The 13,086-nt window shown below is 47.0% G+C and overlaps 1 protein-coding gene across 1 annotated transcript in view; it reads right to left on the minus strand.

Moving 5' to 3' along the window:
- Nucleotides 1–10,042: 10,042 nt before the first annotated feature.
- Nucleotides 10,043–13,086, minus strand: part of LOC142435578 (odorant-binding protein-like) — a 62,770-nt gene continuing 59,726 nt past the window's right edge. The window contains exons 7-9 of the mRNA XM_075539811.1: nucleotides 12,381–12,491; nucleotides 10,335–10,436; nucleotides 10,043–10,103 (exon numbers count right to left, since the gene is read on the minus strand). Of these exons, the coding sequence (XP_075395926.1) occupies nucleotides 10,078–10,103; nucleotides 10,335–10,436; nucleotides 12,381–12,491 (239 nt within the window). The 3' untranslated portion in view covers nucleotides 10,043–10,077. The remainder of the gene's footprint in view (nucleotides 10,104–10,334; nucleotides 10,437–12,380; nucleotides 12,492–13,086) is intronic.

Consider the following 13,086-nt stretch of genomic DNA (forward strand, 5'->3'; position numbering starts at 1 on the left):
AATATACATATCTATTTAATAAATCTTTGTATTGGAGCCTCTAACTGCGCTTATAATAATCAATACACCCAGATAAGTCCTGTAGAGAAAGACTGCAATTTCCTGGGCTGACTAAGCGAATGGTAGGAATTAACCCCTTAATTGCCTCAGTGCAGGGTCCTCACCATGCCTATTAATGGTCTGAAAGAAATTCAACGGAGGCATAATTCAACCTGAGACTCAAAACGGATTTGGGGCATTTGCTGTGCCGTAGACCCCAAAACCTAGTTCTCAGAACGCACACTCTAATACCACTCTCTCCTCTGAATATGGGGCGTGTTCAACTCGAACCCAAAGTTCATTAGCTTCCCCGGCCAATCAAGGTTTATATCGTTGATAAGTTTCCTAACAAATGTGTTTTTATTCGACATCCATAAAACGTTGGAAAGCTGGGGAAAGTAGTTACGTTTATACAGAGGATGAGCCCTGAAAATGCTCACAACATTTCCACATGCAAACCCCCGGGAGTGATTAGTCGACTCAGTGGCAATCTGCACCACTGGCGAGTGGGATCAATTCTAATTCATGCACCGGGTCGTCTTGCAGAGTTCTGGAACTCTCCGAGCCCAAGATGTCAGTCTTTCTTCTACTTCCAATATGTTCTTTTGTAAACTTATATGTTTCCACATTGTTTCATTACGGTTTTGGAATGTCTGAAGAGAGATGACAAAATTTGATGTGACCATGGCTAATTCTTCTTAATAATTTTAAAGCGAAAAACCTGAAGGAAATTTCTGAATTAATACAAAGTAAAAAGAAAAAAACAGATTGAAAACCAAACCTTTTATTTCCATTTAAAGTCGGAACGAATGACAATGTCCTGTGATACAATATTGACTCTTCGTTTCATGAAGCTTCAGATATCATTCAAGCCAAGAAGTTACTAAACATGTGAATTAAGTGTATAGGTAAGTGCATCGATTCAAACGAAATAAGGTTGTATTAAAAAATCATTAGACTTATAAGCTAATAGGTAAATGTAAACCACAAAGATGTCAATGTCTACTGTCATCATCTGATACAACATGAGAGTGACATTTATGATGCACAAGCAATCTCCTACCCTGTCTGCACAACTCTAGTCTAGAGCCATGCTTCCCAGCCTATGGGTCCCAACCCCTTTGGGTGTCGAACGACCCTTTCACAGGGGCTGCCTGATTTATAACAGGAGCAAAATTACAGTGCTGACGGAGCAACGGGAATACTTTTATGGTTGGAGGGTCGCCAGCACACGAGGAACTGTATGAAAGGGTCGCGGCTTTAGGGAGGTTGAGAACCACTGCTCTTCAGGCAAACGTGACCTATCATTGAGAAGACAGCACCCCAGCTCTGTCCTGGAGCAGTACGGAAGGAGACCAGATAATTGTACAGAGGCTGGGCGTCAGCAGCACAATCTATAAGCAGTAAATCAAGGTTACCTAATTACCCAGAAGGATGGCAGTGGGTTTGGTTTCCCTGTCTCATTATTGAGGACGACCAACCCTGTAATCATACCAATTTCTTTTCCCTAACAATTTCCTAGATGATGAAGCAAAGATAGCAGCTCCAGGGGGAACTGCCCCATACAGTGGCCCATGGCTTATGTTAGTTGTGCAAGCAGACTTGCAACATCATTATCCCGGAAGCAACCGGTAGATTTGAACCACTGACCTTTGGCTTATCTTCCATGCATGTAGCCACGGCACTAGCATGGCTCCTGCATAGGAAACCTCTGTCACAGGGCTGAATGTCTCTCATACCAGCCAGGCAGAGGGCTTCTGAGGCTTTACATCTTCAGGGGAGTAGAGCAGCGGGTGGATTTGAAGCACCAACCTTGCAGCTCGTAGTCCAAGGCTTCCCAGAGCACAGCCCCATGAGTCATAGAGCACAGAGGCATATCCGATCAGCAGTGCACTGATGGACCTCTTGTGCTATGGACACCCAGGAAACCCTTGTCCACAGGACTGAGCAGAGTCTCTCCAGTGGTGACCTCGGGGGTGGGAGGGCGGGGGTTAGCAAGAGGCGCACGCTTGCCTCCCGGGTGTCATGAGATTTCTCAGTCGCTCTGCAGGAGGGATTCTCAGGGTCCATCGGGTTGTTGACTCTGACTCAGTGACCCCCTGGTGAGTAAGTAGGACAGTCCCTGCAACGTCCTGGGCTGAGGTTTTTATGGGCACACACCGATTTTGGTTTTGATTTACTATTCTTATAGCCGAACTCACTGAAAGGCATGGCGCATAGCTTCCTACAGAACGGGCCCCGGTTTCACACAAAGGAGAAAAAGATAGAAGACATGGGAGGGAGGCTGGCGCACACCCTCGTGGGCATGCCCTCTCCGTGGTTCCTGCTACTGTGTCATCTGAGTGACTTTCAACTCAGGGGACTCAGCTTCCAGCACCGACCCAGGCGTCTTCCTTACATAAACACGATGACTGTCCTTCAGGGTCCCCGCCCTCTGCCCAGGGTGCATTCTACACTTGAACCTGGCTTGTGTTTTCACCCTGCACTTCAGACCGGTGTGCAAGATGAGAAAACTCTTGGATCGTGTGCTGGCCGTCTGTGATCCCTTTGAGGAAACTTGAGATGTCATAGCTTGACTCTGTGTGCTCGATGATTTTATTGTGTGCTTGTCGTTGCGATGTATGATCTTTATTGTGACATGTGATCTTGAGAGCCCTGTGGCACATGCTTCATGAGAGCTGTCAAAGGTTTAGCAGCCGATTAAAGTACTGTTATGTCATCGGATGAGCTCTTGGCTGTGATGGCTTGTGTATTGCCGGAAGCTATGTCACTAGCATTTCAGATACCTGCAGAAGCATCCAAAGGGAAGAGGTTTCCACACAGCTTCCAGACTAAGCACAGGCTACAAAGAATGAAGAGGCTGTCCGGTTCCGATGGATTCGCCCCGGAGACCCTGATGAACAGCACTGGTCCATTCTCAGATACTGAAAAGTCTCTTGAGTCGCCGCAGAGCATTGTCAGGCTTAGTGCCAGACGCTGAGTCCCTCGGGTCTGCAGGCTCTCAAAATACGCCCGAGGAAGAGCTGCCTTCTCAAAACAGAGTCCTTCTTGTTGATATGGATGGAATCAAGACTCCGGGCTTTCGTTAGCTGACGGCATGACTCACAGAGTGAAAACGACCGCAACTATTTATTCATTCGTGGAACTTGGAATGAATAAAGTACGAATCTAGGAATATTATCGATTGTCATTGTTTTCGTTGTTAGTTTCGGTCGAGTTGGCTGCAACCCACAGAGACTCTGTGCACCACAGAAGGAGACAGTGCATGGTCCTGCGCCAACCCTCCCAATCATTCCTGCTCCTGAGCCCACTGGTGCAGCCACTGGGTCGACTCACTCGTAGACTTAGAAGTCATCAGAAATGAATCCTCACCCCGAGGGCTGATTTAGCCAATTTACAATTGGACAGTCGTCTCATTTACTATGCCAGCAATGACAAATTCAAGAGACAGGACATCACATTTGTTTTCTAAAGAGACATTTCAAGATTTATCTTGAAGAACAATGCTTTCTGAATAGGATCATATCTAGCTGCACTCAAGGAAATCCAGCCAACGCAATAGATAATCGAATGCATTGGCCAACCACTAAAGTTAATTATGAAAACGTTAAATCTTCCGTCTGAAGACAATTAAACCCATAATCTAGATGCATTGGGAATTATTAGCAACTAAAATACAAGTGCAAGAAGCAAATAAGAATGGGCAGAAATTTAAAATATGGTCTTGGTAATGGAAATGGGGCTTGGGATCACATGGTAGAACTTTGTAAGAAGGAATGATGTCTTCATCACAAATCCTTTGTGTGGTTTTTCCAACGACACAAACGACAACAATACACATGGACCTTTCCAGATGCAAGACACAAAAATTACGTTGCGTACCTCTGTGAAAAGAAACGATCCAGAAGCTAAATAAAGGTAGCTAATGTGGGAGCATCTGCTGACAAGTCTTCTTGCTACCAGCAAGAAAATAGAGGTGGGGTGAAGGAAGACAGAGTTTAGAGAAAAAAAACCTTCCCTTAGACCTGTTCTTGTGGCCAACTTCCTGCTGCAACACAGCCGGACAAACAGAAACAGAGTGAAACAGAAAGAAAGCAATAAAAATCCCCCGAAAATGGACCAATCGACAACACGACAATACACGGAGTCAAGAGTTGTCAAAAGATTTCATGGTGCTGGGATCCATCGTCGAAGCTTATGGAAGCGGCACAGGAAGAATCCGACAGATTGCCACAGTGGACGCATCTGTACAGGACCCCCTTCAGAGGGTGGAGAAGCAAGGTGTCATTTTGTGGACTAAGGTATACCTGATGTGACCTTCGACACTCTGCCTTGCTCCACATGCCTATGACCGTTGGAAAGCGACTGCGGCAGATCCAAGAACTGATGCCATTGAATGGTTGCGACAGCACCTGCATTCGAACTTCTAGCCTTCTGGACGCGGAGACAAAAAAAGCCTGTTCCTCAACGCCGCCTCTTGGGGGTGTTTCTGGAACAGAGATGCCGGGGGACGAAGACGTCATCGGTCCACGGCTCTGTTGAGCTGGTCTCTGGACGATGGTTGGCTTGTGTGACAACACTGAGGTTGAGAGTTAAAACCGGAGCGACTGGTCATCTGCAGAGCAGCAGGTTCAAGTCGGTACCGGGACCAGCTGCCTTGAATTGTGTCTGACACCGGCTGAGCCCCCCTGTGTGCCACAGTACAAGTCTGGATACATGATGGGTTTGGTGGTGGTGGTGGTAGTGGGGTGGGGGAGGGGGAACTGATTTTAATTAAGGGATGGCTCCAAATGAGCCTGTCGGCTGAAATTGAAGTTTACATTCTAGTTCACTTAGGGGACCTGGCCCAGAGCAGTGACCTCAAGGACCGTATGCACTGGATCTGATGGATGGGAGTCAAATTTCATCACATCTTTCAGTGTGGTAAACTGAGTCAGAGAAGAGTTCCAGGCACTTTCTCCTGTCTACACATCATCCCCACTGTATGCTCCCATAACAGTGCCCCTCCATGAGAACTCCCACGAGCACAGGGCTGACCACCATGAGCTAGCAGCCCTTATCTACAGGACACTCAGGGACAGCCACCTCCCCTCTGCCGTCCCCAAGGATAGTATCAGACGTCTCCCCCAAATGAGCTCAGGGACTGTGAGAGTTAAGATACTTCCCACCGATAGAGATCTATGCACATATACTTATATGTTACATATTAAGGTAGCAGATACTCAAGTCCTCCCTCAACGCAAGAACACGTTGTTCTCACAATACTGCATTCTGTGATGCTCACATTCCCGACACGATCGCTCAAGGCAAAACGGGTGCATAAGCAAATGCGGTGAAGGAAGCTGATGGTGTCTGGCTATCAAAAGATATAGCGTCTGGGGTCTTAAAAGCTTGAGGATAAACAAGGGGCCATTTACCAGAGAAGCAACAAAGCCCACACGGAAGAAGCACACCAGCCTGTGAGATCATGAGGTGTCAAAGGGAGCAGGTATCAGGCATCAATGACCCAGAATAAAAAAAGCATATCTTTGAGAATGAGGGTGTGTGTGGAGTGGAGTCCCAAAGCCCATCTGTAGACAATTGGACATCCACTCACAGAAGGGTCATGGGGAGGAGACGAGCCAGTCGGGGTGCAGTGTAGCACTAACGAAACTCACGTCTTTCCTCTAGTTCTTCAATACTTCCCCCCACACCCCACTGTCATGACCCCAATTCTACTTTACAAACCTGGCTAGACCAGAGGGTGTGCACTGGTACAGAGAAGCTAAATAGGATTGATGTGAATGAGGGGGAGGGCAGAGTGGAGACCCAAAGCCCACCTTTAGACAATTGGACAGTTTCTTACAAAAGTGTCACAAGGAAGAGAAGAGTCAGTCAGGGTGCAGTGTAGCACCCATGAAACATGCAACTTTCCTCGAGTTCTTTAATGCATCCTCCCCCCAAATATCATGACCTCAACTCTACCTTACAAAGCCAGCTAGACCAGAGCATGCACACTGCTACAGATAAGAGCTGGAAACACAGGGAGTCCAGGACAGATAAACTCCTCAGCACCAACAATAAGAGTAGTAATACCAGGAGGGGGTGGGGGAGGGAGGGTGAGAAAGGGGGAACCAACCACAATGATCAACATAATACTCCCTCTCAGGGGGACAGACAGCAGAAAAGTGGGTGGAGGGAGATAGCTATTGGTGTAAGCCATGAAAAAAAATTTTTTTTTACATAATCAATGGCTCAAGAGGGAGGATGGGGGAAGGAGGGGGGATAAATTAGGAGCTGATACCAAGTGGTCAAGTAGAGAGCAAATGAGTTGCAAATGATGATGGCAACAAATGTATAAATGTGCTTGACACAGTGGATGGATGGGTGGATGGATGGATGGATGACGGATGGATGATGGATGATGGATGATGGATGGATGATGGATGATGGATGGATGATGGATGATGGATGGATGACGGATGGATGATGGATGGATGATGGATGGATGATGGATGGATGATGGATGGATGGTGGATGGATGATGGATGATGGATGGATGACGGATGGATGATGGATGGATGATGGATGGATGGATGATGGATGATGGATGGATGGATGGATGATGGATGATGGATGGTTGGATGGATGATGGATGATGGATGGATGGATGGATGATGGATGGATGATGGATGGATGATGGATGATGGATGGATGATGGATGGATGATGGATGGATGATGGATGGATGGATGATGGATGGATGATGGATGGATGATGGATGATGGATGGATGATGGATCATGGATGGATGATGGATCATGGATGGATGATGGATGATGGATGGATGATGGATGGATGATGGATGGATGGATGGATGATGGATGGATGCTGGATGATGTATGATGGATGATGGATGGATGGATGGATGGATGATGGATGGATGATGGATGAATGGATGATGGATGATGGATGGATGATGGATGATGGATGGATGGATGGATGGATGGATGGATGATGGATGATGTATGATGGATGATGGATGGATGGATGGATGGATGATGGATGGATGATGGATGAATGGATGATGGATGATGGATGGATGATGGATGGATGGATGGATGATGGATGATGGATGGATGGATGGATGATGGATGGATGGATGGATGGATGGATGATGGATGGATGATGGATGGATGATGGATGGATGAATGGATGATGGATGATGGATGGATGATGGATGATGGATGGATGGATGATGGATGGATGGATGATGGATGGATGATGGATGAATGGATGATGGATGATGGATGGATGATGGATGATGGATGGATGATGGATGATGGATGGATGATGGATGATGGATGGATGATGGATGGATGGATGATGGATGGATGATGGATGATGGATGGATGATGGATGGATGGATGGATGGAAGATCTATTCTTATAGCTTATCCCCCAAATAAAATGATTTCAAACAAACAGAGGAAGGAATATAAATTCGTGTCTTTTACACAGAGCGGCTGCCCAGACATCCACCTGACAGAGAACCCTGATTACCAGGGCCATTTTAACAACCGGTTTGCTGACTCAACAAAGCCTTAGGCATGAGTTCTCCTGCAGCTGGGAATGTGTGAACCCCACTGCTGCCTGGGACATGGTTTCCAGCATCACAACACAAGCCACCACAGGAAGCCAAACTGACCAACCAATACTGTGAAGTGGAGGCTGTCGTGTACAAAGTAGAATGATGCCATGGGGGAAGGAGGAAGAATTTCTCTTTCAGGGACTTTGGATTTATTTCAATGGTGGTGGAATGCTCGGGAAAAGGTTGTGCAAGGGTATCGCCAAGGGCACCGAATTACACATGGAGACGTCGTTGAATTGGAGAATGTCTTGTGTGTATTTTCCCACGTTTAAAGAAAATTAATAATTGCATGAAAAACAATGAGTACAAGGAAGAGGAAACTGCTGTGAAATAGATAATGATAGTGAATTTATAACTTGATATGATTGAGTTATGAATTTTTCTCTGAGCATTGCCCTGGCTGCATCCTCTAGGTTTGCTGGATTTTCTTTGTTTCATTGGGTTTGAATTTTGTTGTTGTTGTTGAACAGTCAGAACCGCAGGCGACTCCAAGGGAGAAGGACAGGCTTCTCTGCTCCAGGAAACAGTGACTGTCTCAGAAACTGCCCACGTGGTAGTTCGACCCGCCCTACAGTTGGCATCAGCTTGATGGAAGTGAGTGTCACGGTGTTGAAGGAGAGCCACTGATTAAGTGCTCAGGTGCTAACTGCAAGGGCCAGAGGTTCAAATCCACCCGAGTCTCCACAAGAGAATGACCTGGTCGATCTCTTCCCATAAAGATCACGGCTTGGGGGATCCCGTGGAGCAGTTCTGCTTGGTCACATGGGTCACAGGCCCCAAACAGCAGCAACTAGACAAAGAAAGAAGGTTCACGGTGCGATTCAGCAGACATGGCATCCCATGTATCCCTCTCTCGTGACCACCACTGGAGAAAGTCTGCTCACTCCGATGACGAGGACTCTCATCTAGTCACAGACACCATTTCATGGAGATCTGCGTGGAAAGATATTTTGGTGCACTGCGGATTATATGTTAGTATGTGTTCTTTGAACTCTGGCAGTGGCGCCTGGGAAGCATCGAGTGCTAACAGCAAGGTCGATGGTTCAAGCTCACCAGCTTCTCCAAGGGAGAAAGAGGAGGCTCTCTGCTCCCATCAACGTGGGAGCTTCAGAATCCCTACATGGGGGTCGCTGTTTGAGGGAACTGACTTTGTGGCAGTGTGTTTATTCTTTAAAGAGCCCTGGCAGTACCGGGGTGAAAGCACTTGTATCCTAACCACAATGTCAATGGTCAAACCCACCATTATCTTCTAGGGAGAAACCTACGATAGTCTGCTTCCATAAAGAGATAGAGTGTGGGAAACCCACTGGAGCCCTGCTGCACTGTCCTACAGGAGGGCTACGGATTCGAATCGGCATTCGGTTAGGGCTTGTATGGCAGTTACGTCATCTTCTGTCAATTGGAGTGAAGGGATGGAGTCTAGTCTGTCAACCAGGTCATAGCCAATGAGGCCTCTGTGTGGGGATGGCCTTCTACCGAGGATTCTGGGAACTCCTGTGTTCCTCACTGGAAACAGGACACACACTCCCTGCTTCACACTCTGTTGACAAGCCACATGAATCTCTGCTGAGGAAAGCCAGAGCCCTGGAGTAGAGCAGCCACACGGAGACCGCGCTAGCACTGAGAACCTTCCACAAGACTCCACACACTGGCCTGTGGTCTTCCTGCTTTCCGCTTCATTGCATGTGCTGTGTGAGCCTGAAGAGGAATTTATGGATCCGTATCAGACATATGGGCTAATATCAGACTTAAACTGGGCCAGGCTGGGTTAGTTTCTTAATATATAATTGTTCTTTGGTATAAAGCCCTCTCATACACATTTGAGTGTGTCTGGATTTGTTTCTCTGGTCAACTCAGACTGACGCAGCTTAGGATCATATCAGTAGAGATGGATTCAATGGACGGAATCAGTTAGGAATCAGTAACTTGAAAGAGCAAAATAGTTGCCAGGAAGAAAAATCATTTATTAATGATCGTGCATTCGTGACATGGGAGAGAAAGTATGATTTGAGGGCAAAGAGGCTTTTATCTTCAGATTGATGATGATTCTGTTGCCATGGAGAGGGGATCATGCCTGCATTCTTGATGCCAACTTCTTCTTTAAGACATGCAACAACATACAGACGGACAACATCACTGAACTGGTTTAGACATTTCCAGGAGGATAGAGGGGAGGTAGCAGAGGGGTGCAGAGAAAAGACATTCTTAAGATGAGCGTGGGTGTTCGCATGAGAAATTCACACACCCCAAACTCATAGGAGCGTGTGCCTGTCAAGGGTTAAGAGTAGGCGTCTCTGTTTCCTGTGTCTAGTTGCGAAAAGCCCAAGTGAGACTCAAAATTGTAACTATAAATATTGTTTTTAAACTCCTACTTACTGGAAAAAACGACTATCAGAGGGCAGAAGTGTCACCTAATTGATATTCCCAGGACAGTCATCTGAAAGAGAATGGGAAGGACAAGGAAGGAAAGAGAAGACATGAAATGAACAAACAGCTGGTCATTTTCGTGCATCCCCATTGATCACCCTTAAAGTGACAGATTTCCAAAAAAGATGAGCCTGAGGAGGACATTGGAAAGCCCCCTTCCCCCCATCCTCTGAGGCGAGCCTCGCAGTGGAAAATCCGGCAAAACTTTTTTTCTATGGGTTGCGGGAAGGAGTGACTTTACCTGAATCCATGGCATTCACTATGTTCTCTACAGGGATGTCATTCTCTTTGACCACGTCCACAAAAGCCTCATAGTCTTCCTTGGGGACCTCACCGTCTCTTGCTGCATATCAGGGAGGGTGTAAGGCCAGAGGAAGAAGCATCAGTGCCCGTCAGAACTACCGCACTTTCAAGATGACAAAGCTCGACTGTGGGGTCCTCACTGGGTCCTATTTCGTGGAGTCCAAATAGAGTCCCCTCCTTGTGCCTCTCCTTATGAAGACAGAGGGCCTGAGCCTTCAAAGAGGAACAACCTGGGCTGCTAATCAGTGAATGCCAGTGACAATGAGTTTGGTTTATGTGGCTATTTGATAAGCTCTACTGAGACAATGAAGGACTCCTGGGGATGCTGTGAAGTCCCTGGGGGATAAGAGATGAGCTGGGTGTGATCCACAAGGTCAGTAGTTCAACACCAATAGCAGCTCTGAGGGACTTAAGATAAAAAGATAGGACTCTCTACTCCTATAAGGAGTTACTGTCTGGAAACACAAAGAACTCATGTCCTCTGTCCTGTAGAGTTGCTATGAGTCAGCATCGACTCTGTGGCTGTGAGGGTTTGGTTTTGAGGTTTTCTTAATGACTTCACAGTCCCAAGTGAGTCTCAGTGACAGAAATCCAACAATGACCACAAAGCCTCACTCATCAATCTGGGTACCCCAGATTCATTCTGCAGCCATGCCAATGTGGGTCTACCCCTCAAAAGGTTCACGTGTATCTATTATGGATGGAAAATACATGTTGTCCAGGCTAAGTCCCATCCCTGTGATTAGAGCCCCTTTGGGACATGAGTGTCCTGGGTTCTGCGAGTGAGGTTGTGTGAGTGAAGGATGTGCCTTCAGTCAATCTCTTCAGATACTCAAGGGACGAGAACTCACAAACACAGCAAGAAAGCAGAGATGCGATAAAACCCAACAAAACCACATACAGGTTACATGAAGAATAGCACGGAATCCAGGGCTCAGAAAGAGAACTTTCCTAACAGTGATCACCGTTGGGGTTAGGAACCACCAAGTCGTTTCTGATTCATATCAACTTTAGGTTAGAACTGAGCAAAATAAACAATAGAATCAACGGAGCAGAGCAAATAACTATCCTCACAGATGGATCCATAGACCACATCATGCATGGTAAACAGGGTAAAGATCCGAGCTGCCAAAGGTTTCATATTGCTCAGATCCACAATCCAAGCTCCTGGGAGCAGAGGTAAGAAATCAGGCCCCTACAATATAAGCAAGTATACTGCATGGGAAACTGTAAAGTGCGGTGAAACAAGGATGTCTCTTTTAGCACTGAGCCGCACACGCTTCAACCAGGATGTTTCCCACAGCTGTCTGCATGTGGAAGGTGGGCGGTTCTTAAGGAAGATGAGAGAAGGGAGTCATTTGGTTTATGGTGCTCACACTTGGAGTCTAGACTTCTATCTTCCCGAACATTGAGAAAATAAATTTCTGCTCCCGAAAGCCACCCTGTTGTAATGTCTCTGGTTCGAGGTGCTGGGGAAGTCAGACAGCATCTGTCAGTGCCTCTGCTGAGTTGGTCAAGAAGGGATTTGTTGGGTTGTGTGAGAACACGGAGATTGTCAGCGGAAACCTGAGCGAGAGGTGGGGTGCCGAGCAGTAGCTCAAGTCTGATCCAGCACCAGCCGCCCTGATTGGCATCTGACCTTGGGGACCCTCATGTGTGTGTCACAGTTGATGTTGGGGGCTGACACGATGACAGTGATACTCCTAAAACAGTCTTTTGAAATGGAAGCGTAACTACCAGGTCACTTGGGGGACACGGTCACTGTCAGTGACTTCTTGGACTGCACTGCAATACGTATTGGATCTTAGGGATGGAAGTTCACAGGTCTCAAGTCATTCTGTGGTGTGTTTTCCACCACACCTAACAGACTACTCCTCGCCCCGTAAACCCACAGACTCAGATCCCACAGGTTGACCCACTTCCACAGGAATCTATGGGGCTGTCAATACTGGAAACTCCCCAGAGAGCTTGTTGGGATACATACAAAAGATTTCCACCAATTTTGTTCTGTTGCCTGCTTCATCCTTGTTGAAAACAACTACAGAAACGGTCTTGTCACTGATATTCGTAAAGTAGAAGCTGTTGTCTCCTGAATCTGTGAAAGACAGAAAGTAGTATTTCAATCCTCTCGATAATCAGTTGGCTGTACCTTCTTTGGCCTGGGTGATCTGTCCTTCCTTACAGGGCCGTCGACATCTCACGGACTTTGTTCAGAACACAGAGAGACCTGGGTCTCTGCATGGCTGCCTTACCCACCAGCACCTCCTTCAGCTGATCCTGATGCCTGTGTCCCCAGTGATGTCTAAGTGCCAAGAGAACTTCGCTGCTCTTGGGTGCTGCGACGTGGATTCAGACTCTCGGCCACCGCGTGTGAGAGTAGGATTGCACCAGGGGGGTGAAAATCTGCCCTCTGTAATAGGTCAGGCTGACAGTCCTGAGTTCCTCAGAACTGCTGAGGTTTCAAATGGGCTCTCTCCTGCCAAGGTGCATCCCCTGTGCCCCCAGGGCTCCCTCGTCCCCACAAGGGCTTGGTGACGGCAACAAAGCTTCTTAAATCACAAGACTTCTATTTTACAATGAGTGGTGAGACAGAGTCATGCCGTGAGTGCACAGACCTTGTAACAGCCGATTGTTAACATCATGGGAAGGAAAGTGTGTCAGTTTCCCAGGAAAGTTATTATTTAAAACAA

Source organism: Tenrec ecaudatus, chromosome Y (genome assembly GCF_050624435.1).
Source record: "Tenrec ecaudatus isolate mTenEca1 chromosome Y, mTenEca1.hap1, whole genome shotgun sequence".
In the NCBI taxonomy this organism is placed as follows: domain Eukaryota; kingdom Metazoa; phylum Chordata; class Mammalia; order Afrosoricida; family Tenrecidae; genus Tenrec; species Tenrec ecaudatus.